Source organism: Chiloscyllium plagiosum, unplaced genomic scaffold, assembly GCF_037043375.1.
Source record: "Chiloscyllium plagiosum isolate Xiang-an unplaced genomic scaffold, Cpla_swu_hap1 HiC_scaffold_1, whole genome shotgun sequence".
Taxonomy (NCBI): domain Eukaryota; kingdom Metazoa; phylum Chordata; class Chondrichthyes; order Orectolobiformes; family Hemiscylliidae; genus Chiloscyllium; species Chiloscyllium plagiosum.
The window spans coordinates 13,848,982-13,875,366 of NW_028270139.1; the positions used below are offsets into that span (position 1 = coordinate 13,848,982).

At 41.3% G+C, this 26,385-nt stretch overlaps 1 protein-coding gene across 3 annotated transcripts in view; it reads left to right on the forward strand.

The window, feature by feature from the left end:
• fstl5 (follistatin-like 5) overlaps positions 1–26,385 on the forward strand; it is a 540,838-nt gene that overhangs the window by 275,451 nt on the left and 239,002 nt on the right. For all 3 annotated transcript variants that reach the window (XM_087977338.1, XM_043698740.2, XM_087977263.1), the window contains one exon: positions 1,925–2,121. In XM_087977338.1, the coding sequence (XP_087833464.1) occupies positions 1,925–2,121 (197 nt within the window). The remainder of the gene's footprint in view (positions 1–1,924; positions 2,122–26,385) is intronic.

Genomic DNA, 26,385 nt, shown 5'->3' on the forward strand with positions numbered 1-26,385 from the left:
CCTTAGCAACATCCTTGTAAATCTTTTCTGAACTCTTTCAAGTTTTACAACATCCTTTCTGTAGAAAGGAGGCCAGAATTGCATGCAATACTCCAAAAGTGGCCAAACCAATGTCCTGTACAGTTACAACATGACCTCCCAACTCCTGTACTCAATGCACTGACCAATAAAGACAACCATACCAAATGCCTTTTTCATTATCCTACCTACCTGCGACTCTACTTTCAAGGAACTATGAACCTGTAGTCCAAAGTCCCTTTATTCAGCAACACTCCCAAAATCTTACCATTAAGTTCATAAGTCCTCCATTAATTTGCCTTTCCAAACTAGAGCACCTCACATTTATTTAAAGTTCTCAGCCCATTGGCCCATCTGATCAAGATCTCATTGTATTCTGAGGTAACTTTCTTCGCTGTCCACTATACCTCCAATTTTGGTGTGATCTGCAAATGTACTAACTATACCTCCTATATTCATATTCAAATCATTTATGTAAATGACAAAAAGCAGTGGACCCAGCACCGATCCTTGTGGCGCTACACTGGTCACAGGCCTCCAGTCTGAAAACCAACCCTCCACCGCCATCCTCTGTCTTCTACCTTTGAGCCCGTTCTGTATCCAAATGGTTAGTTCTCCCTGTATTCCGTGTGATCTAGCCTTGTTAATCAGTCTCCCATGGGGAATCTTGCTGAATGCCTTACTGAAGTCCACATGGGCCGCATCAACTGCTTTGCTCTCATCAGTCCTCTTTGTTACTTCTTTAAAAACTCAATCAAGTTAAGGAGACATGATTTCCCACGAAGCCATGTTGACTATCCCTAATCAGTCCTTGCCTTTCCAAATACATGTACATCCTGTCCCTCAGGGTTCCCTGCAATAGCTTGCCCATCACTGATGTTAGGCTCACAGGTCTATAGTTCCTGGCTTTTCTTTACCACTTTTCTTAAACAGTGGCACCACGTTTGCCAAGCTCCATTCTTCAGGTACCTCACCTGTGACTATCGACAATACAAATATCTCAGCAATAGGCCCAGCAATTACTTCCCTCACTTCCCACAGAGTTCTAGGGTACACCTGATCAGGTCCCCAGTATTTATCCACCTTTATGCATTTTAGGATGTCCAGCACCACCTCCTGTGTAATATGGAGATTTTTCAAGATGCCACTATTTATTTCCCCAAGTTCTCTATCTTCCATATCCTTCTCCATACTAAACACTAATGCAAAATACTCATTTAGTATCTCCCCCAACTCCTGCAGTTGCACATGTAGGCTGCCTTGCTGATATTTGAGGGGCCCTATTCTGTCCCCAGTTACCCTTTTGTCCTGAATATATTTGTAGAACCACTTTTGGATTCACATTACCCTATTTGCCAAAGCTATTTCATGTCCCCTTTTTGCCCTCCTGATTTCCCTCTAAAGTGCCTTTATGCTCTTTTCTTTCTTTCGACCAAAACCTCAATTTCTCTGGTCATCCAGCACTCCCTACAGGTCCCTGGCACTGTGAGACAGCTGTGCTAACCACTGAACCAATTGATTAGCATACTTGCATTAAATTCACTTTTAAGAGCATAGAACCTTACAGCTCAGTACAGGCCCTTCGGCCCTCAATGTTGCGCCGACCTGTGAAACGATTCTGAAGCCCATCTAACCTGATGAAAAATAATCTTAATCGGAAACATTAACTCTGTTTCTGCCCACACATTCCTCCTGACCAGCTGAGTATTCCCACCATGTTTTGTTTTATCTGCTTTTCTGTCAAATTCATTATTTTAGGGGGATACAGTAATAGTTAATGCGAAACGTACGAACCATTTTTATGTCATTAAAGAAAGCATAACCTCTAGCTGCATTTTTATTTTGACTTTGTGGCATTCTTTGGAAGTGAACATTTCCTGAACTCCAGTGTTTATTTTTATTCCAGGGGACAAATGCAAATTGATTGAATACAGCAAACTGAAAAACATGCTTCTAGATCTCCAGAATCAAAAATACATCCGACAACGAAATAACAAAGAGAATGAAGACAAAATGTCTCTCAAAAAGATGTTGGTAGATAACATGTTTAAATATTTTGATTCAAACGAAGATGGGTATGTTGACAGCAATGAATTGGCTCAGGTAGGTGGAGTGTCAAAGAGAATAAAATCCTTAATCAATATTGTAAGAATTCACAAGTGTGAATTTAAAGGCATATGGCAGACAGTATTCTCAATTCTCAATTTAGATCTGTTATAAATTTACTATTCCTCGAGAATTCAGTCTGAATCACAAAGTAATGGTGAATCTCAGCAGTAAAATGCTACAATCTCCACCATTGAAACGATCCCTCCATAGTTTGACATACACACTGGGAAAATAACACTATTTTCCAGTAACAAAAGATTTGATTTTAAGGATGACACTTCAAAAAAATATTCGGGAGCTCAGTTAGGTCTTTGCACCATATGCATTTTTAATTGTGCTGTGGATCTTTCTATGTCTGTTTTGAGCTATTCTCCTTTTACTGTTAACGATCACTCATTGTGAACTAGAATTCCAGTCAAAGATTTATTTGTCGGTCACTGCTGCAAATTCTGTCCTTCCTGCATTTCAAACAACTTACCCCCTCCCAATTCTTAATCAATAATTCGGAAATTATGGAAGTTCTTTGGGTTAAATCCTGACAAACCATTGATTGGTCTTGTTCCATGTTAACTCTTATTAGCAGTAGCAAGAGACTATTGCTTCCCCCTTTGACCCTGTTGCCTTTCAGTGTCTGTAAGTGATGATACACTATTTAATGTTTGTAGGGGCTAATCACATTAACATGTAACTGCCACCTGTCATTTATTTTGGTCACTACAGATCAATATTATACTCCACAAAACTCAGCTAGCAGCCAAAGCTGGCTGCCCTGGGCACTACCTAAACCATTCTGAAGGTTCGTTAATAAAATTGCAAATGGGAATTATTGAAAGGATCTACTTTCATAGCTTCTGTCATGTTGGTACAGATAATGCTGAGATTTTGTTGGTGTTACACAATATGGCCTTGGATTTTTCAATGACCCGCCAGTTACTATTCCAGTGGGATTGTTCAAGGAGACCTTGCAAAGGAATTTCCTGCAAAGCTGAAGATTCTGCTGTTCAGTTCCCCTTTCAGAACCATCTGTAGGTCTCCATTTAATCTAGAGGATTCAGAGGGGTCTGATAAACTGAGGTAAATAGTTACCGAGGAATGTTAAAAATCATACAATACCAGGTCATAGTCCAACAGGTTTAGTTGGAAGCACTAGCTTTCGGAGCGACGCTCCTTCATCAGGTGGTAAAGGATGGCGCTCCGAAAGCTAGTGTGCTTCCAATTAAACCTGTTGGACTATAACCTGGTGTTGTGTGATTTTAAACTTTGTACACCCCAGTCCAACACCGGCATCTTCAAATCATGAGGAATGTTAGACTGTGAAAAACATAATGTAACCCTTGACCCTACGCTTATCATAAACTCAAGACACGCACACACAACATGTGTCCCCAACCCTAGAATTTGATCTTAGTTCACCTTCTCCTGCTTCCTCTCCTCAAGATTGCCACTGTTGGAAAATTTGGACAATGATGGAATATAATCTCCTTTGCTGTCCAGTACAATATGGCAACAGTTCAAATGTTTCTGGGATTGAGATGCATTGGGTCCTAGTTATGGTTGTAATCTTTTGTGAAGGCATAAGACCACAAGAGCATAAGAGATAGGAACAGAAATTAGGCCATTCAGCCCATCGAGTCTGCTCCGTCATTCAATCATGGCTGATAAGTTTCTCAACCCCATTCTCCTCCTTTCTCCCCATAACCCTTGATCCCTTTGATATTCAAGAACCTATCTATCTCAGTCTTAAATACACTCAATGACCTGGCCTCCACAGCCTTCTGTGGCAATGAATTCCATAGATTCACCACTGTCTGGCTGAAGATGTTTATCCTTATCTCTGTTCTAAAATGTCTTCCTTTTACTCTTAGGCAATTCCTCCGGGTCCTAGTCTCTCCTACTAATGGAAACATCTGCACAATATCCATTCTGTCCAGGCCATTCAGTTTTCTGTAAGATTCAGTTAGATTCCCCCCACCCCATCCTTCCAAACTCCATCGAGTATAGACCCAGAGTCCTCAAACGTTCCTCATATGTTAAGCTTTTCATTCCTGGGACCATTCTCGTGAACCTTCTCTGAACATGCTCCAGGGCCAGTAAATCCTTCCTGAGATATGGCGTCCAAAACTGCACACAACACTCCAAATGTGGTTTGACCAGAGCCTTATTGAGTCTTAAAGCTGCACTCCTGCTTTTATATTCAAGTCCTCTCAAAATAAATGCCATCCATTTGACTTCCTAACTACTGACTCAACTTGCAAGTTAACCTTGAGAGATTCCTGGACGGGAACTCCTAAATCTCTTTGCACTTCAGACTTCCAAATTTTCTTCCCATTTAGAAAATAGTCCATGTCTCTGTTCTTCCTGACAAAGTGCATGACCTCACACTTTCCCACGTTGCCTTCCATCTGCCCCTTCTTTGCCCACTATCTTAATGTGTCCAAATCCTTTTGCAGCCTCCCTGCCTCCTCAGTGCTACCTGTCCCTCTACCTATCTTTGTATCAGCTGCAAACTTGGCCAGAATGCCCTCAGTTCCTTCATCTAGATTGTTAATATATAAAATGAAAAGTTATGGTCCCAACACTGAGCTTTGCGGAACACCACTTGTCACCGGCTGCTATCCTGAGAAAGACCCTTTTTCCCCTACCCTGTGCTTTCTGCCAGACAGCCAGGCCTCTATCCATACTAACACGTTGCCTCTGACACCATGAGCCCTTATCTTACTCAGTAGTCTCCTGTACTGCACCCTGACAAAGGCTTTCATGAAGTCCAGGTAGACAACATCCATTGGCTCCCCTTGGTCTAACCTGCTCTTTACTTCCTCTAAAAATTTTAGCAGATTTGTCAGGCATGACCTTCCCTTGATGAAACCATGCTGACATTGCCCTAGTTTACCAGGCACTTCCAAGTATTCAGAAATCTCATTCTTCATAATGGATTCCAGGATCTTACCCACGACCAGGATTAGGCTAATTGGTCTGTAATTTTCCATCTTTTGCCTTACTCCCTATTTAAATAGGAATCTCAGATTAGTGATTTCCCAGTCCTCTGGGACCCTCCCTGACTCTAGCATTGCCTGAACAATTGCCAGTAACATCTCCACTATCTCTTCAGCTATCTCCTTTAGACCTCTGAGGTGTAGTCCCTCTGGTCCAGGTGATTTATCCACCTCCAGGCCATTCAGTTTTTCTAGCACCATCTCCTTGGTGATGGCCACCATACTCAGCTCTGCCCCCTTACTCTCTTGAGATTTTAGGAAATTACTCATGTCTTCCACCGTGAAGACTGATGCAAAGAAATCATTCCTCAGCCATTTCCTTGTTCCCTACTATAATCTCTCCAGCATCATTTTCCAATAGCCCAAAGTCTAGTTTTACCTGTTGTTTGCCCTTAATATATCGAACGAAACTCATACAGTCCTCCTTTATATTACTGGCTAGCTTACCCTCATATTTAATCTTCTCCTTCCTTATGTCTTTCTTTGTTGCCCCCTGTTGCTCTTTGTAAGCTTCCCAATCCTCTGATTTCCCACTGCCCTTTACCACATTATATGCTTTCCCTTTTGCTTTTATACTATCCCTGACTTCCCTGGTCAGCCATGGTTGCCTCATCCTCCCGTACCATGCTGCTTTTTCTTCGGGATGAATCTCTGTTGTGTCTCCTGAAATACTCCCAGAAACTCCTGCTATTGCTGTTCCACTGTCATTCCTTTATCAACTGGTGCAACTTCATTGCTTCCTGCCACACTCTGGATGTCATGACTAGCTGCGATGAAAATGTGCTGAACCATGGCGCTTGGCAGGCCCCACAGCTTTTTTGGACTGTCACTCTTGAAAAATGCATATGTCCCTGCGTAAACTGCATGTGCCCCCTGACTACCCATTCTGTATGGTTAGTCTGCACTTAACTCACATCTGTCTTTCATAGAGTCCAGGCTGGCATAGAGTTCTGGAGCATAGAACCATCCTTTCATTGTTTTACTTATTGAACTCAGCATTTAGAATAATTCAGGAACCTATAGATCCAAACCCAATTGTGCTTTGCATATGATTATTAGTTCTGTTCATGACAAGTCAGCAGCCAAGCAGGATCATTGTCCCATACTGGTGGTTCATGAGAAATGGGTACAAAGATGTTATTTTTTGTTAATTGGGCATGTGAGTCTCTCATGTACCAGTACTTGCAGTTAACTGTGAACAGGGATAAGTTGCCCATCCAATCTAAAGCAGGTTGGACACTGTGAAACCACAACACAGTCCCGAGTGTTATACTAAACCACAGCAACTAACGCTGATTCTAGAAAAAACATGGCTCCTTGGAGAAGAATAGTTACAAATAAATCTGGTGACCTGTAGGATAATTCCCAATAAAATGCTAAATACCATATACAAAAGAAAACCACAGAAAAATCTGAAATAATCAATAAATGCTGCTGGAAATGCTCAGTGGGTCGAGCAAATCAGTAAAATTTCCAGTCAATCAGCATGACAGCACAATGGTCAGCACTGCTGCCTCCCAACACAGGGGACCCGAGTTCAATTCCAACCTTGGGTAACTTCAAATTTCCTCTGGGTGCTCCAGTTTCCTTCCATAGTCTAAAAGTGTGAAGTTAATGCAGATTGACCATGCTAAAGAGTCATATAGTATCCAGGGACAGGGATGTAGTGGTTCTGGAGGGGAGGATCATTGGATTTCAATGAGCTGACTGGCTCCTTTCCACCCTGTGAGGATTCTGTGAACAGCATCTCGTCTTTTGCTTGGGGTCCCTGCAGTGTTGAGGGCTGAACATTGAGCCTGATCATGTTCTTCCATTTTTTTCTTACTTACCCCCTCATCCTGACCCTGCCATGACATGGGTTGCTTCTCTTCTGTCCTGATTTAGTCCAAATAATTCTCTTTTCTGTCTGCCCCTTTCATATATCCCTCTGTCTGGGCTCCAGCTCCACCTATCCACTCACCTTGTTCTAGTTCTGCCTTCACCCCTTCTCTTTCATCGCACAACAATGGTAAGGTCCCCTAGCCCTCACTTTCAACACAGCCAACCCATTTTCAACTACTCATAGCCCCTATTATCATCTATCTATCTTCTCTTCTAGTTTGCTATCAAAAAATTCCTTTATCTGCCAGCCTTTGTTCCTGTATCTCTCTGGGCTCCATTTGCACCTATCCATTTAATCCCCCCACCCTGGGGGGGGCATAAATACCACATATCTACCCATTCCTAGCTGCTAGCAGTTCTGAAGAAAGGTCACTGGACTGGAAATGTTAACTCTGTTTTCTCTCCACAGTTGCTGCCAAACCTGTTGAGTTTCTCCATCATTTTTTGCGTTTGTTAACTAAAGTGAATGTTTGTTGTCAAGTGAGTGAGACTAACGAATTGACAATGGAGCACAGAGAAAGGGTGAATATCTTCATTGTGGCATACTTTGAAAAATGCCTGACAGTCACAAAGTGGAAAGGAAAGAGGAAATTAAAACAATCAATTGAAATGATCCGAGATTATCCCAGGGTCTTAAAAGAATCATTACCTGTCAACAGTTCGTCACCCCCAAAAAAATGCCTGGAGCATAGCCTAGTCATAACAAATGCCCTATTGTAAAAAAAAAACGCTAAAAGGACTATAGATGATGTAAATCAGAGACAAAATAGAAATTATTGGAAAAGCATCTTGGGAGAGAAAAGGAGTTAATGTTTTGGATCGAGTGACCATTCCTCAGAACTGCCCTATTCTATCAGAGGGACAAATACAAGACCCTATGGAAGCACCCTCACTTTGGAAATTAACACCTGCTTGATGACATCTTTGTCCAAGTCAGGGATTTCATGGATGTTCAGATTAACTGCATCATGAGAGAGGTTAATCACTGCTGGACTAATGATCTTGATCAGCCTGAATATTTTCTTCAACACAATCACCTGTGAGATTTAGGTTCCCCCAGATCTTCATCTAAACTTGGGTTTCCTGTCAGCAAAACATCATCTTCCACCCAACTATTCTATTTCAGAGTTGGAAGTTCACCTTTTAGGTATTAAAGGTGAAAGGATAATTCAAAGATGCAAAATAGTTAAACCAAGAAAGAGGAATAAAAACAGAAGAGCAAATCATGCAAGTTTGTGACAATACTATTGGCATTAAGCGGTGTACCTTTTTTGATGAAGAAAGCTTGAGACAGAGATGTCGAGCAGTCTGTTCTAAACCAATAAAGTGAACAACTTGTGAGGCTTTGGGTTTTAGAGTCATAGAGATGTACAGCACGGAAACAGACCCTTTGGTCCAACCCGTCCATGCTGACCAGATATCCCAACCCAAACTAGTCCCACCTGCCAGTACCCAGCCCATATCCCTCCAAACCCTTCCTATTCATATACCCATCCAGATGCCTTTTAAATGTTGTAATTGTACCAGCCTCCACCACTTCCTCTGGCAGCTCATTCCATATACGTACCACCCTCTGTGTGAAAACATTGCTCCTTAGGACCCTTTTATATCTTTCCCCTCTCACCCTAAACCTATGCCCTCTAGTTCTGGACTCCCCAACCCCAGGGAAAAGACTTTGTCCATTTATCCTATCCATGTCCCTCATGATTTTATACATTTTCTATAAGGTCACCCGTCAGTCTCCACACTCCAAGGAAAAGAACCCCAGCCCATTCAGCCTCTCCCTATAGCTCATATCCTCCAACCCTGGCAACATTCTTGTAAATCTTTTCTGAACCCTTTCAAGTTTCATAACATCTTTCCGATAGGAAGGAGACCAGAATTGCAATATTCCAAGAGTGGCCTAACCAATGTCCTGGACAGCTGCGACATAACCTCCCAACTCCTGTACTCAATACTCTGACCAATAAAGGAAAGCATACCAAATGCCTTCTTCACTATCCTATCTACCTGTGACTCTAGTTTCAAGGAGCTATGAACCTACACTCCAAGGTCTCTTTGTTCAGCAACACTCCCTAGGACTTTATCATTAAGTGTATAAATCCTGCTCTGATTTACTTTATCAAACTGCAGTACTTCGTATTTATCTAAATGTCTGCATCCCCTCAGCCCATTGGCCCGTCTGATCAATGTCCACTGCACCTCCAATATTGGTGTCATCTGCAAATTTACTAACTATACTTCCTATTGTCCAAATCCAAATCACTTATATAAGTGACAAAAAGTAGTGGGCCCAGCACCGATCCTTGTGCACTCCACTGGTCACTGGCCTCCAGTCAGAAAAGCAACCCTCCACCATCACCCTCTATCTTCTACCTTTGAGCCAGTTCTGTATCCAAATGGCTAGTTCTCCTTGTATTCCATGAGATCTAACCTTGCTCACTCGTCTCCCATGGGAAATCTTGTCGAACGCCTTACTGAGGTCCATATAGATCACATCCACCGCTCTGCCCTCATCAATCCTCTTTGTTACTTCTTTAAAAAAACTCAATCAAGTTTGTAAGACATGATTTCCCATGCACAAAGCCATGTTGACTATTCTCTAATCAGTCCTTGCCTTTCCAAATACATGTAAATCCGGTCCCTCAGGATTCCCTCCAACAACTTGCCCACCACCGAGGTCAGGCTCACCGGTCTATAATTCCCTGACTTTTCCTAATCACCTTTCTTAAATAGTGGTACCACGTTAGCCAACCTCCAGTCTTTTAGCACCTCACCTGTGACTATCAATGATACAAATATCTCAGCAAGAGACCCAGCAATCACTTCCCTAGCTTCCCACAGAGTTCTAAGGTATATCTGATCAGGTCCTGGGGATTTATCCACTTTTATGCGTTTCAAGACATCCAGCACTTCCTCCTCTGTAATATGGTCATTTTTCAAAATGTCACCAACTATTTCCCAACAATCTATATCATCCATGTCCTTCTCCACAGTGAACACTGATGCAAAATGCTCGTTTACTATCTCCCCCATCTCCTGCGGCTCCACACAAAGGCCGCCTTGCTAATCTTTGAAGGGCCCTACTCGCTCCCTAGTTTCCCTTTTGTCCTTAATGTGTTTGTAAACACCCTTTGAATTCTCCTTAACCCTATTTGCCAAAGCTATTTCATGTCCCCTTTTTGTTCTCCTTATTACCCTCTTAAGTATACACCTACTGCCTTTATACTCTTCTAAGGATTGTCTTGATTTCTCCTGTCTATGTCTGTCATTCTTTTTCTTCTTTTTCTTCACCAAACCCTCAATTTCTCTCATCATCCAGCATTCCCTATACCTTATTCACCTTTCCTTTCACCCTGACAGGAATATACTGTCTTTGGACTCTAGTTATCTTATTTCTGAAGGTTTCCCATTTCACAACCGTCCTTTACCTGCGAACATCTGCCCCCAATCAGCTTTTGAAAGTTCTTGCCTAATACCATCAAAATTAGCCTTCCTACAATTTTGAACTTCAACATATTTTTTTACGTTGGAACAATAGAAGCAGCATGAAGGAGTGGTGTCAAGAATCCCACAGAACGAGGATTTTAGTGAAACATTCAGCAATTTCTGGGGTCTCGAAGTTTGAAGTGGAAGCTCTTATTCCTCTCTCTGCTACAGCTAGCACCTTGGGTTCTTGTCCTGCTGTTAGAATTGCATGTGAGGCTATTTACTGAATTTGCTTTTGCCTTAAATGCATTTACAGGATGTTACTACATTGGAACAGTCACTGTTTAGTAAATAAATACTCTATTTGTCTTTTGGTGTTCCTTAGATTTACGTTATTCCAATTCTTCTTTCTTTTGTTTGCATTTTAGTGATAATGCTCGAACAAAGTGTATTTTGCTTCAAGCCCAATAGTTTGAATAATTGAATTCCATCTGTAATACAGTGCAAGACACTTACTTTTTAAAATGAGAAAAAGTTGGAGTTGAGGCTATATTTGGTATGATCAATAAGAAACAGGGGGCTTTTGTTGGGATTAAAATTTCTAATTCCTGGCTGGGTTTATAGCTATTGGACTTAAAGATAGTGAGTGGTGAGTGCTGGTGTTCTCTTTCTATGTGTTGAATTCGGTTGGTTGAAATGAAGTGTGCTATGTGTAATAATGGCTCTTTCAGAGGCTAAGAGTTTATTCTGTTTGGACAAGGTCATTTGGGGCAGTTCACAGATGTCCATAAGGCTTAACTTTTAAAACTGGCAGACCAGCTGGAATTGGTGTTGCCTTTGTCTGTGCAATAAGCACCAATTGCAGCAATAATTCAACATTTATAATTACAATAAACGTCATCAGAGTGATTGAAAATGGCTACAATTCAATGAAGCAGCTTGAATTGGAGGCCATAGCAAGGGAAAAAGGGAAGCATATGCAAAAGAAAGAGAGATAATTGCAGCAGAGAAAAAGAGCAAAAGAACTAAAACAGCTTGCACATAGAGTCATAGAGATGTACAGCATGGAAACAGACCGATTGGTCCAACCCGTCCATGCTGACCAGATATCCCAACCTAATCTGGTCCCATCTGCCAGCGCCCGGCCCATATCCCTCCAAACCCTTCATATTCATATACCCATCCAAATGTCTTTTAAATGTTGCAATTGTGCTAGCCTCCACCACTTCCTCTGGCAACTCATTCCATACACACACCACACTCTGAGTGAAAAGGTTGCCCCGTAGGGCTCTTTTATGTCTTTCCCCTGTCACCCTAAATCTATCCGCTTTAGTTCTGGACTCTCCCACCCCAGAAAAAAGACTTTGTCTATTTATTCAATCTACGCCCTCATGATTTTATAAGCCTCGATAAGGTCATCCTTCAGCCTCTGACACTCCAGGGAAAACAGCCCCCAACCTGTTCAACTTCTCCCGATAGCTCAAATCCTCCAACCCTGGCAACATCCTTATAAATCTTTTCTGAACCTTTTCAAGTTTCACAAATCTTTCCAATAGGAAGGAGACCGAAATTGCATGCAATATTCCAACAGAGTTCCCCCTGTATTCCATGAGATCTAAAGTTGTTCACCAGTCTCCCATGGGGAACCTTGTTGAACGCCTTACTGAAGGCCATTTAGATCACATGTACTGCTCTTCCCATATCACTCCTCTTTGTTACTTCAACAAAAAACTCAATCAAGTTTGTGAGACATAATTTCCCACGCACAAAGACATGCTGACTATTCCTAATCAGTCCTTGCCTTTCCAAATACATGTACATCCTGTCCCTCAGGATTCCCTCCAACAACTTCCCCACCACCGACATCAGGCTCACTGGCTTATAGTTCCCTGACTTGTCTTTACCATCTTTCTTAAATAGTAGCACCACATTAGCCAACGCCCAGTTTTCTGGCACCTCACCTGTGACTATTGATGATATAATTATCTGAGTAAGAGGCCCAGCAATCACTTCCCTAGCTTGCCACAGAGTTCTAGTGTACACCTGATTCAGTTCCAGGGGATTTATCCAATGTTATGTGTTTCAAGACATCCAGCACTTCCTCCTCTTTAATATGGACATTTTTCAAGATGTCCCCATTTATTTCCCAACATTCTATATAATCCATGTCCTTTTCCACAGTAAATACTGATGCAAAATACTTGGTTAGTACCTCCCCCATCTCCCGCGGCTCCACACAAAGGACACCTTTGAGGGGCCCTATTCTCTCCCTAATTACCCTTTTGTCCTTAATGTTTTTGGAAAACCATTTGGATTCTCTTTAACTCTATTTGCCAAAGCTATCTCATGTCCCCGTTTTGCCCTCCTGATTTCCCTCTTAAGCGTACCCCTACTGCCTTTATACTCTTCTAGGGATTCACTCAAGCTATCCTGTCTGTACCTTGCATATGCTTCCTTCTTTTTCTTAACCAAACCCTCAATTTCTTTAGTCATCCAGCATTCTCTAGACCTACCAGCCTTCCCTTTTACCCTGACAGGAATATACTTTCTCTGGATTCTTGTTATCTCATTTCTGAAGGCTTCCCATTTTCCAGCCGTCCCTTTACCTGCGAACATCTGCCTCCAATCAGCTTTCGAAAGTTCTTGCCTAATACCGTCAAAATTGGCCTTTGTCCAGTTTAGAACTTCAACTTTTAGATCTGGTCTATCCTTTTCCATCACTATTTTAAAACTAATAGAATTATGGTCGCTGGCCCCAAAGTGCTCCCCCACTGACACCTCAGTCACCTGCCCTGCCTTATTTCCCAAGAATAGGTCAGGTTTTGCACCTTCTCTAGTAGGTACATCCACATACTGAATCAGAAAATATTCTGGTACACACTTAACAAATTTCTCTCCATCTAAACCCTTAACACTATGGCAGTCCCAGTCTATATTTGGAAAGTTAAAATCCCCTACCATAACTACCCTATTATTCTTACAGATAGCTGAGATCTCCTTACAAATTTGTTTCTCAATTTCCCTCTGACTATTGGGGCATCAATAATACAATCCAAATAAGGTGATCATCCCTTTCTTATTTCTCAGTTCCACCCAAATAACTTCCCTGGATGTATTTCTGGGAATATCCTCCCTCAGCACAGCTGTAATGCTATTCCTTATCAAAAATGCCACTCCCCCTCCTCTTTTGCCTCCCTTTCTATCCTTCCCGTAGCATTTGTATCCTGAAACATTAAGCTGCCAATCCTGTCCATCCCTGAGCCATGTTTCTGTAATTGCTACGATATCCCAGTCCCATGTTCCTAACCATGCCCTGAGTTCATCTGCCTTCCCTGTTAGACCTCTTGCATTTAGATAAATGCAGTTTAATTTATCAGTCCTATCTTGTTCTCTGCTTTATCCCTGCCTGCCCTGGATGTTTGACGCACCTTTGTTCTCAACTGTATTAGTCTCAGATTTAAATCTTTCCTCACCATCTCCCTGGGTCCCACCCCTCCACCTTACTAGTGTAAATCCTCCTGAGCAGTTCTAGCAAATCTCCCTGCCAGTATATTAGTCCCCTTCCAATTTAGGTGCAATCCATCCTGCTTGTACAGGTCAATTCTTCCCAAAACAGCTTCCAATGATCCGAAAATGTGAATCTTTCTCCCGTACACCAGCTCCTCAGCCATGCATTCATCTGCTCTATTCTCCTATTCCTGCCCTCACTAGCTCGTAGCACTGGGAGTAATTTCGGTATTACTACTCTTGAGGACTTCCTTTTTAAATTCCTGCCTAACTCTCTGTAATCTCCCTTCAGAATCTCATCGTTTTCCCTTCCTATGTCGTTGATTCCAATGTGTACAATGACCTCCTGCTGGCCCCTCTCCCCCGTGAGAACATTCTGCACCCTTTCTGAGACATCCTTGATCCTGGCACCAGGGAAGCAACACACCATTCTGACTTTTCATTGCTGACCACAGAAACGTCCATCTGAACCACGGACTAGAGAGTCCCCTAAGACAATCGATTGCTTTGAACCTTACGTACCCCTCGTTGCATTAGAGCCAGTCTCAATACCAGAAACTTGGCTGTTTGTGCTACATTCCCCTAAGAATCCATCACACGCTACATTTTCCAAAACAGCATACTTGTTTGAAATGGGGATAGACACAGAAGACTCCTGCACTACCTACCTACCTCTGTTACATTGCCTGAAGTTAACCCATCTATGTGACTGTATCTGAGACTTTCCCCCTTCCTATAATTGCCATCCATCACATCGCCTTGCTCTTGTGAATTCCTCATTGCCTCTAACTGTCTGTCCAACCGATCTATTCAATCTAATAGGATTCACAACCAACGGCATTTATTGCAGAAATAATCCTGTTACCCATAAACTCTCTCTAAATTCCCACATCCAACAAGAAGAGCATATCACTCTACTAAGGGCCATTTTTGCTTCTTTCAATCTGCAGACCCAGAAAATGGCACTGCCTTATTCCTCTGAAAAACACTGCTCCAGGTTAAATTAATACTTATGACTTATATTTTAGGTTTAACCAAGAGACATAGCTCAATAAAACATATAATCAGGAAAGAACCCACTCTATTCACTAATGCAGACTTATTTTAAGGCCGCACTTAAAATCCACTTATCTGCTTCTGTGCTGTGACTGCTCCCAAGCAGGTTCCTCCAAGATCATTTGTGAAGTTCACTGTTTTTTAACTTTCCCAGATGCACTCCGATGTCCAGCGATACATGAATTCAACAGCAAAGGCAGTATCTGCTAACTCTGTCAGTTAGCCATGAAAAGAAAATAAAACTGTTTGAATCACAATTGAAAACTGAAGAAAAGTAGAATGAGAAAATAGCTCAAGCAGAAGAAATAGTAAAGGAAACAAAGGACAGGTCAGAAGAAAGGGTGAAAGATCGAATTTTTGAACTTTGGAGGTTGGAATTCAAAGTCGATTTCAAATGGCAGAAATTGAGGTAAAATGTTAGAGTAATGATGAGGACAGTGATGGAGAGCAATCGTGCTGTAGCCAAAGGCCTAGTGGGGATATGTTTAAATGTGTCCAACTGCTGCCTAAATTCAACAAGAAGGACATCAAAGTCTTTTTCATTTCATTTGAGAAAGTGGCTAAACAAATGAAATGTCCTTTGATCATGTGGGTACTGTTGATGCAAACAAAGTTGGTAGATAGAGCTAGTGAGGTATTTGTATCACTGTCAGAGGAGGTTTTTTTTTGGGGGGGGGTTATGACAAGGTAAAAATAAAACAATTTTAAGTGCATAGAAACCAGTGTCAGATACAGAGTTTGAAAGGTTCAAGCAAAGTGACTTTGATAAGTGGATAAAAGCATAAACAATAGATCAGACATATGATGCTGTTATAGATATGATTAATTTGGAGGAGATAAAACATTCACTTCCTGAAGTCTTAAGGACTAATGTGGAAGGGCAAAGAGTTAAGGTTGCAAGAATAGGAGCAGAAATACAGATGGCTCTTAAATCAACGTTTAGCTTGTGACATCAATTTCAATCCATGAGAGATAGAAATTGGAGAAAAGAGAAATCCTCAGGTGGTAAGGCAAAAGTCGATCTTAATGAAGATAGAAAAGACAGCTTACCACAGGTTTAAAAGAATTGCCCATGAGGGGAAAAGAGAAGTAAAAAAGCTCAGGTGTTTTCTCTGTAATACAGTAAGACACATGAAGTTGCAGCATTGGTAGTTTAAGAATAGTACTGGGAAAACAAAAATGGTATGTAAGATAAGTCAATGAGGCTTATTAATGTGGTAAAGGAGATCCCAGTGGAAGCTAAGAATCTACAGCCTGGTCAGAGGTTAGTTGAAATGAAAATGCCAGACCTGTTTAAAGAATTTACTTGTGTGGGCAAGATTTACTCATGTATGCCAAGAGGACCAGGTAAAGAAATTAAAATTTTAAGAGATGTAGGTGCAAGGCAAACTTTAATGGTGAAAAATATAATTCAGAAGGAATATTGCAGTGATGGATAGCAATCACATCATTGTCAAAGACCTGATGGGGATTTGTTTAAATATGTCCAAGTGCTGCCTACATTCGACAAGAAGGACATAGAAGTCTTTTTCATTTCATTTGACAAAGTGGCTAACAAATGAAATGGCTGGTGATCTTGTGAGTATTGTTGATCCAAACAAAGTTGGTATGAAGAACGTTCCAGCCATACTTCAATGACTAATCGATGAAGTCATTTCCTGATTATCTAATTGTGTAGTGTAGATCGACAACCTGGTGATGTTTAGTCATACACGGAAGGAACATTTGAAATATCTATCCACATTGTTCAATTGACCTCAGGAGGCGGGCTCGATGATCAACCTGTCAAAGAGTAAGTTTGCAGCCGCTCAATTGATGTTTCTGGATAATTTAATTGGACATGGATGAACAGCCCCATATGATGTGAAAACAAAGGTCATTGGGGAGTTTCCCATACCACTGACAAAGGGAATTCCTATGATTCCTAGCACTGTGTGGTTGTTATCAAAAGTTTGCATTGAATTTTAACAGTGTGGTTGATCTGTTGACTGACCTATTGAAGCAGTGCAAAAACTTTCAGTGGATGGAAGAGTGTCAGAAGGCACTTCATAACTTGAAAGTTGTGTTAACCACTGCCCCAGTGTTAGCCACACCTAAATATACACCTGATGAAGGAGTGTTGCTCCGAAAGCTAGTGTGCTTCCAATTAAACCTGTTGGACTATAAGTTGTGTTGTGTGATTTTTAACTAACTATACAAAGCCATTCAAGTTGGCACTTGATGCAAATGGTGCGGTTGTTGGTGTTGTACTCCTGCAAGGTGAGAAGGACACCACTGATGCAACAGTCAAGAATCTTCTTTCTCAGGCAGCTTGGGAAACTTGGAAAGCCATAAGGATCCTCACCAACTTCTACAGATGTATCGTTGAGAGCATAATGTCTGGGTTCGTAACAGTCTGTATGGCAACTGCTCTACCTTGCACTGTAGGAAACTACAGAAGGTGGTGTACACAGCCCAGACTGTCATGGAAGCCAACTTTCCCTCCATGAATGCCATCTACATGGCTTGCTGCTGTGTAAGGGCTGCCAACATCATCAAAGACCATCCCACCCGATAATCTCCTACAACCTCTTCCGTCAGGCAGAAGATACAGAAGCTTGAACACATGCACCAGCAGATTCGGGAACAGCTTCTTCCTGGCTGTTATTAGACTGATGAATGGATGATCAAGCATCAATAAGCAATGTAACCTGTATTCCTTTGTCTAAGCCTTTTGATCTGTGCATCCTTGCTTACAATGATCTGCCTCTACTGCTCATAAACAAAGCCTTTCACTCAGTTCTGCTGTGGTGCGTGTTTCTTCAATGCAAATTAGCTTTAACACGACTGAAGAAATTAGGCCGTTATTTGTAGAATACTAACTTTCCTTACCTGCAGTGGCTATAATGCATTTTCAGCCTCGTTAGTTTAAATGGCGTAGCTATTATGCTATTTTCTTAAAATGCACGATCGCATGTGAACAGAACTGCTGCGTTATATCAGAACTGATTGATTGAAAGATTGTATTTTAATGCAATAAATCAATCAGTCTGGCAAAATTTCAATAATCATGTTGCCAATAATGTGGCTAATATATTTGTATATACTGAATAACAACCCCTTAAAGTTTTTCAAAAGATTTAAGGTCAACAATTTCAGACTATTTAGATGGAATTTATTAGTGCAGCTATTCAATTTGAAAACTGTACAGGTGGCAAGACAAGAGACTGTAATCACCTATGCATTGCACAGCTTTGATAGTGAGGATGGAGGCATTTGGTGGTGTGAAGAAACAGACTGAAGTAGATTGGAGTATTGAATGTTTGCATGCTTAGAGTCAACGCAAGATAAATTTATTGAAGTGTACTAATAGAGTAAAACTAAAGGTTGTTAAAAATGTGGACATACTTGTATATTGAAGGCTCTTTTATAAGGGGGGAGGTGTGACAATACCTTGGATCTAAGAGGTGTATTTTGTCCTTTTTTTTATGGAGAGAGGTTGAGACAGCGTGGTCTGTTTTAAGCCAATAAACAAATTGTGAAGCCTTTTTTTAAAAGATGAAACCTGAAGCATGAAGGGGTAAGGTCAAGCTCTCACAGAACCTGGAGTTTAGCTTAACTTTTAGCAGTTGTTGAGGTCTTGAAGATGGATGTGGAAGCTGTTATTCATCTCTCTGCTACTGCTTGGGTTTCTCTTCCTCCTGCTGGATTTTCATGTGAGACAATCTATTGCCTGTATTTATGTGTGTTTATGGGATGTTACTATATTGGAACAGTTGCTCTTTAGTAATTATATAACCTATTATTCTGTTCAGTTTTCCAAAAGAGTTAATTCTTCTTTCTTTTGTTTGTATTTTAACTTTAGCATAAGAATAACATCTGTTTTGCTTCAAGCCTGGTAGTTTGACCAATGGGATTGAATCCAGAACAAAGTGCCCTACACTTGCCTTTAAATATAGGAAAGATTTAGGGTCCTAGAGGTTCATAGAGATGTACAGCATGGAACCAAACCATTTGATCCAACTGGCCCATGTAGACCAGATAATATATATTAATCCAGTCCCAATTGCCAACATTTGCCCCAAATCCCTCTAAACACTTCATTTTCATGTACCCATCCAGATGCCTTTTAACTGTTGCAATATTTTCAACCTACATCACTCCATAAATGATTTTGATGTGAACATTTGAGGTATGGTTAATAGGTTTGCAGATGACACCAGAATTGGGGTTTAGTGGCTAGCGAAGAAGATTACTTCAGATTACAACGGGATCTTGATCAGACGGGCCACTGGACTGAGGAGTGGTAGAAGGAGTTTAATTTAGATAAATGTGAGGTCCTGCAGTTTGGAAAGGCAAATCAGGGCAGGATTTATAGATTTAATGGTAGGGTCCTGGAGAGTTTTGGTGTGCAGGTTCATGGTTCCTTGAAAGTAGAGTCCCAGATAGACAGGATAGTGAAGATGACATTTGGTAGACAATAGACAATAGACAATAGGTTCAGGAATAGGCCATTCTGCCCTTCAAGCCTGCACCACCATTCAATATGATCATGGCTGATCATCCTCAATCAGTATCCTGTTCCTGCCTTATCTCCATAACCCTTGATTCCACAATACTTGAGAACTCTATCCAACTCTTTCTTAAATGAATCCAGAGACTGGATTCCACACAGCCACCACTCTCTGGCTGAAGACGTGTCTCCTCATCTCTGTCCTAAATGGTCTACCCCGTATTTTTAAGCTGTGTCCTCTGGTTCGGCACTCACCCATCAGCGGAATCTTGTTTCCTGCTGCCAGAGTGTCCAATCCTTTAATAATCTTATATGTCTCAATCAGATCCCCTCTCAGTCTTCTAAACTCATGGGTATACAAGCCCAGTCGCTCCAGTCTTTCAGTGTAAGGTAACCCCGCCATTCCAGGAATTGACCTCGTGAACCTACGCTGCACTCCCTCAATAGCCAGAATGTCTTTCCCCAAATTTGGAGACCAGAACTGCACACAATACTCTAGGTGTGGTCTCACCAGGGCCCTGTACAGCTGCAGAAGAACCTCTTTGCTTCTATACTCTTGTTATGAAGGCCAGCATGCTATTAGCCTTCTTCACTACCTGCTGTACCTGCATGCTTACCTTCATTGACTGGTGTACAAGAACACCCAGATCTCTCTGTACTGCCCCTTTACCTAAATTGATTCCATTTAGGTAGTAATCTGCCTTCCTATTCTTTCCACCAAAGTGGATAACCATACATTTATCCACATTAAACTGCATCTGCCATGCATCTGACCACTCACCTAACCTGTCCAGGTCACCCTGTAATCTCCTAACATCCTCCTCACATTTCACCCTGCCACCCAGCTTAGTATCATCAGCAAATTTTCTAATGTTATTGCTAATACCATCCTCTATATCATTCATATATATTGTAAAAAGCTGTGGTCCCAGTACTGATCCCTGCGGTACCCCACTGGTCACTGCCTGCCATTCCGAAATGGAGCCGTTTATCACTACTCTTTGTTTCCTATCAGCCAACCAACATTCAATCCAAGTTAGTACTTTGCCCCCAATACCATGTGCCCTAATTTTGCTCACTAACCTCCTATGTGGGACTTTGTCAAAAGCTTTCTGCAAGTCCAGGTACACTACATCTACTGGATCTCCCTCGTCCATCTTCAGAGCTATATCCTCAAAAAATTCCAGAAGATTAGTCAAGCATGATTTCCCCTTCATAAATCCATACTGACTCTGACCTATCCTGTTACTACTATCCAGATGTGTCGTAATTTCATCCTTTATAATAGACTCCGCACCTTTCCCACCACTGAGGTCAGACTAACTGGTCTATAATTTCCTGCTTTCTCTCTCCCACCTTTCTTAAAAAGTGGTACAACATTAGCCACCCTCTAATCTGCAGGAACTGATCCTGAATCTATCGAACTCTGGAAAATAATCACCAATGCATCCACGATTTCTCGAGCCACCTCCTTCAGTACCCTGGGATGTAGACCATCAGGCCCCGGGGACTTATCAACCTTCAGACCTAACAGTTTCTCCAACACCAATTCCTGGCAAATATAAATTCCCTTAAGTTCAGGTCCTTCAGTCACTGTTACCTCAGGGAGATTGCTTGTGTCTTCCCCAGTGAACACAGATCTGAAGTACCAATTCAATTCTTCTGCCATTTCTTTGTTCCCCGTAATATATTCCCCTGTTTCTGTCTTCAAGGGCCCAATTTTAGTCTTAACCATTTTTTTTGCCTTTCCATTACCTAAAAAAGCTTTTACTATCCTCCTTTATATTATTGGCCAGTTTACCTTTGTACCTCATTTTTTCTCTGCATATTTCCTTCTTAGTAATCTTCTGTTGTTCTTTAAAAGCTTCCCAGTCCTCCGTTTTCCCACTTATCATTGCTATGTTATAATTTTTCTCTTTTAACTTTATATGTTTCTTAACTTCCCTCGTCAGCCACTGCTACCCCTGCCTCCCCCTAGAATCTTTCTTCCTTTTTGGAATGAACTGATCCTGCAACTTCTGCATTATACACAGAAATATCTGCCATTGTTCCTCCACTGTCATCCCTGCTAAGGTATTGCACCATTGAACTTTGGCCAGCTCCTCCCTCATAACTCCATAGTTCCCTTTATTCAACAGAAATATTGTTGCCTGCCTTTATTGGGTATAGGGGTTTATGGAATGAGCGGCCAGAGGGAGTGGTGGAGGCTCATACAATTGCACATTGAAAAACCATCTGGTTCATGAATAGGAGGGTTTACAGGGATATGGGCCAAATACTGGAAAATGGGACTAGATTCATTTAGGATGTCTGGTCGGCAGGAACAGGTTGGACCGAAGAGTCTGTTTCCGTGCTGTACAGCTCTATGACTCTCTGACTCTGTGGCTACCTCTAGCAGTTCATTCCATACACATATCACTCTTGGCATGAAAACTTGTCCCTAAGGTCCCTTTTAAATGTTTCCCCACTCACCTTAAATCCATGCCCTCTAGTTTTTGGACTTGCTTGCCTTGGGGAAAAAACATCTTGACTATTCCACCCTATCCCTGCACCTCATGATTTTACAAACCTCCAACAGGTCACCACACAGCCTGCGACACTCTAGGGAAAATAGCTCCAGCCTATTAACCCTATAGCTAAACCCTCCAATCCTGGCAACATCCTTGTAAATCTTTTCTGAATCCGTTCAAATTGAACAACATCTTTCCTACTGTAGGGAGAGCAGAATTGAATTAGCTCAGCTTATGTATTTTGAGGGGATTTGTCTGGTCCATTAACAAGTTGAAGGACAGGTTAGGATCTGTGACTCAATTAAGCACTTTGACAGAGTATAAGGGACAAGTGCAGATGCAAACTTATTCTGGATGGTCTAATATGGTGAGCATTATGGAGGTGCGGGTGCAAGATGTACAGGATTGGAAACTATATATACCAAGTTTTTTAAGATTTTCAGGAAATTTTGTGACCTCTTCTGTCAGGCAGACGATACAGAATCTTGAACAGATGCACCAACAAGTTCAAGAATAGCTTGTTCCCTGACGTTATTAGACTGACGTTGACCTTGTTAATGTTGATCTTACCTAGGGCACCTCCTATGCAGTGTAACCTGTGTGCCTCACTCTGTCTAAGCACCCTACGCTCTCTGTGTCCTTGCTTACTATGATCTGCCTGTACTGCTCGCAAACAAAAGCTTTTCACTGTACTTAGGTACAGCCATAACTCTGTGCTCTTCCACATGAGTCCTTAAGACTTCAGGAAGTGATCTGTTTTAACTCCTCCGGAATAATTGCAACATTTAAAAGGCATTTGGATGGGTATATGAATAGGAAAGGTTTGGAGGGATATAGGCCAAGTAGTGGCAAATGGACTACATTAGATTAGGATATCTGGTCGATATGGATGAGTTGGATTGAAGGGTCTGTTTCTGTACTGTACATCTCTTTGACTCTATGATTGTAATGGTCTCTGTAACATTATCATATATCTGATCTATTTTCAATGCTTTTATTCACTTATCAACGTTACTTTGTTTGAACCTTTCAAACTCTATGCATGTCTGACGAGGTTCCCTCCTGAGATTCCTAAATCGTCGTCCATGGGCTTCTGGCACTAGTTCCTCTGCACTTAAAATGGCTTTTTCACCTCTTCACACTTCCCAAGAAACCTCCTCAGATAGTGATGCAAATACCTCACTAGCTCTGTCTACTAACTTCCTTTGGATCAACAGTACCCACAAAGCAAATAAATCAAAAAATGGTTGAGGCAAGAGTAACCTTAAAGATTTACATGATCACTTCAGTGATAGAGGAGGATATCATGAGAGAGAAGCAGACAGGAGAAATAATCTATGCGTACTTATTGTATTGTTTTGTATTGACATAGTGTACAGGCTGTCTGTGAAACAGCTTTGAAATGGAAATTGCGTCAGTGCAAGGATTCAACAATGTGTTGCAAAGGCTGTGCCTTTTCTTAATGAAGAATTTAAACATTCATATGGATTTGGTCAAGCATGTGAGTATCGGTGAAAAGGATTGCAGATTTCATCGGTATTTTTTGACAGTAGTTTTCACAAAAATAGGCAAAATGTTATGGAGCTGAAGTACAAATAAGGTTGACCACTCACTCTGAAGAGTTGTTCAGCTTGTCAGAAGTTAATCCTACCTGAGCAGATGGTGGGACTTGTTGCAGTTTGTTGGAGACAGCAATTATAATGGCTGCAGTAGGCAGCAGTTATTGAGGATGATGGCCTGCCATCAAAAGCTACTGGTCTAATCAAACAATCAGCAGTTCAGCAGTCTGATTGGCATTTGCTAAGGCTGCATCTGCAAGATTAGGCCCACAAGACTATAAGATGTAGAAGCAGAAGTAGACCATTCAGCCTTTTTAGTGTGCTACACCATTTAATGAAATCGTAGCTGATCTGATTCGGAGATGCCGGTGTTGGACTGGGGTGTACAAAGTTAAAAATCACACAACACCAGGTTATAGTCCAACAGGTTTAATTGGAAGCACTAGCTTTCGGAGCGCCACTCCTTCATCAGGTGATAGTGGAGGACACAATTGCAAGACACAGAATTTATCGCAAAAGTTTACAGTGTGATGTAACTGAAATTATACATTGAAAAATACCTTGATTGTTGAGTCTTTCATCTGTTAGAATGACCATGATAGTTTCACTTCTTTCGCATGTAAATCACAGAACTTTTTTTAAAAGTTACATTCTCAGGTTAACTGTAACAATTGGCGTCAACCAGATAATTTATTGAAGGTGTTAGCCCCCTGTGTGCTGCTTTCTGTGCCACAATGTTTCGACTGATTCTAATCTAAAAAATGAGTTAACAGAGGCTTACATGGATTCATGAAGTTTTTGTGCAAAGTTTTAGATTAGAATCAGTCTAATCCCGAAGAGTTGGAAACTTCAGTGAATGACTCCAAGCTGCTACCTTCTCTGAAATCACTCTGGATGTTCTTTCCTCCTGGACTGGATAAATATATATAAGAATCCATGTTAGAATTTACCTTTTTGCCAAAGGGTATGATTGTGGGATGTTACTATATTGGAGCAGTTAATTATTAATAGGTAATATATCAATTATTTGGCGATGGTTAGCACTGCTGCCTTACAGCACCAGGGACCCGGGTTCGATTCCAGCCTCGGGCGACTGTCTGTGTGGACACTCTCCCCGTGTCTGCATGGGTTTCCTCCCACAATCCAAAGATGTGCAGGTTAGGTGAGTTGGCAATGCTAAATTGCCCGCAGTGTTCCGGGATGTGTAAGTTAGATGCATTAGTCAGTAGTAAATATGTGGTAGGGGAATGGGCCTACATGGGTTACTCTTCAGAGGGTCAGTGTGGACTTGTTGGGCCAAAGGCCTGTTTCCACACAGTAGGGATTCTTGCTCTAAATTGCTCCTTCTCTTGTTTGTATTTTAACTATAGTGTTTAAATAAATTGTATTTTGCTTAATGTCAAGTAGTTTGACCAGTTGCATCACTTCTAGATTATGAACTTCACATCTACCTTTAAAATAACAAAAAGTTAGGATCGAGACTACCTTCTTAAAACATTTTGAGGGGGTCTGATCTAGTCCATAATAACAGCAGGGAAGTCTTAATGCAATTTACAAAGTGCAGGTGAGAGCACATCAGGAGTACTGTGAGCAGTTTTGTACCCTTATTTATGGAAAGGCAGTTCAGAGAAAGTTAAAAAATATGGTTGTCTTACGAGCAAAGACTAAACAGGTTGGGATTCTATTCAATGGAGTTTAGAAGAATGAGAGGAGATCAATCTCACTGAAACATTTAGGATTCCTAATGGGCTTGATCGGATAAATGCTGAGAGGGTGTTTCTACTCATGGATTAGGGAGCATCATCTCAGAACAAAGTTAAAACTGAGGTGAGAAGGAATTTCTTCATTCAGAAGACTTCAGAAGACATCTTTGGAACTCATTGCCTCAGAGACCTGTGGGAAAAGAGTGTATTTAAGGCTGAGGTAGATAAATCCTTTACCAATCAGTGATAATGGGGAAATTGCAGGAAATTGGATATGAGGAATTTCAGATCATCCATGATCCTATTGAGTGGTGGAGCAGGCTTGAGGGGCTGAATGGTCTAATCCTGTTCCTTTTGATATGTTCTTATTAGAATCTAACATTTTTCCATTAGCAGACTTTAAGCACACTGGCCTTCTCTCCAGTTAAAATGTAGTAAACTAATTTTGGCTGTCTCAGTAAAAAGCCATTTATCAGGTTTTCCTGAATGAACAAGTTGATCATTTGCTAACTTAAGAAAAATAATCCAACTTGGGAAGAGGCCATACTGGACCTGGTGTTTGGAGATGAGCCGAGCCAGATGGTTGAAGTTTCAGAAGGGGATTACTTTGGGCATAGTGATCACAATTCCGTAAGTTTTAGAATACTCAAGGACAAAGACAAGAGTGTTAAATTGGGGGAAGGTCAACTATATCAAAACTTGGCAGGAACTGGGGAATGGAGATTGGGAGTGGCTGTTTAAGGGTAAATCCACATTTAATATTTGAGAGACTTTTAAAGATAGGTTGATTAGAGTTCAAGAGAGATATGTTCCTGTGAAAATGAGGGATAGAAATGGCAAGATTAAGGAATCATGGTTGACAAGTGAAATTGTGAGACTAGCTAAGAGGAAAAAGGAAGCATACATAACATCTAGGCGACGGAAGACAGATGAAGCTTTGGAAGAATATCAGGAATTTAGGACCAATCTGAAACAAGGAATTAAGAGGGCTCAAAGGGGTCATGAGATATCTTTAGCAAACAGGGTTAAGGAAAATCCCAAAGCCTTTTATTCATATATAAGGGACAAGAGGGTAAATAGAGAAAGAGTTGTCCCACTCAAGGACAAAGTTATGTATGGAGTCAGAGA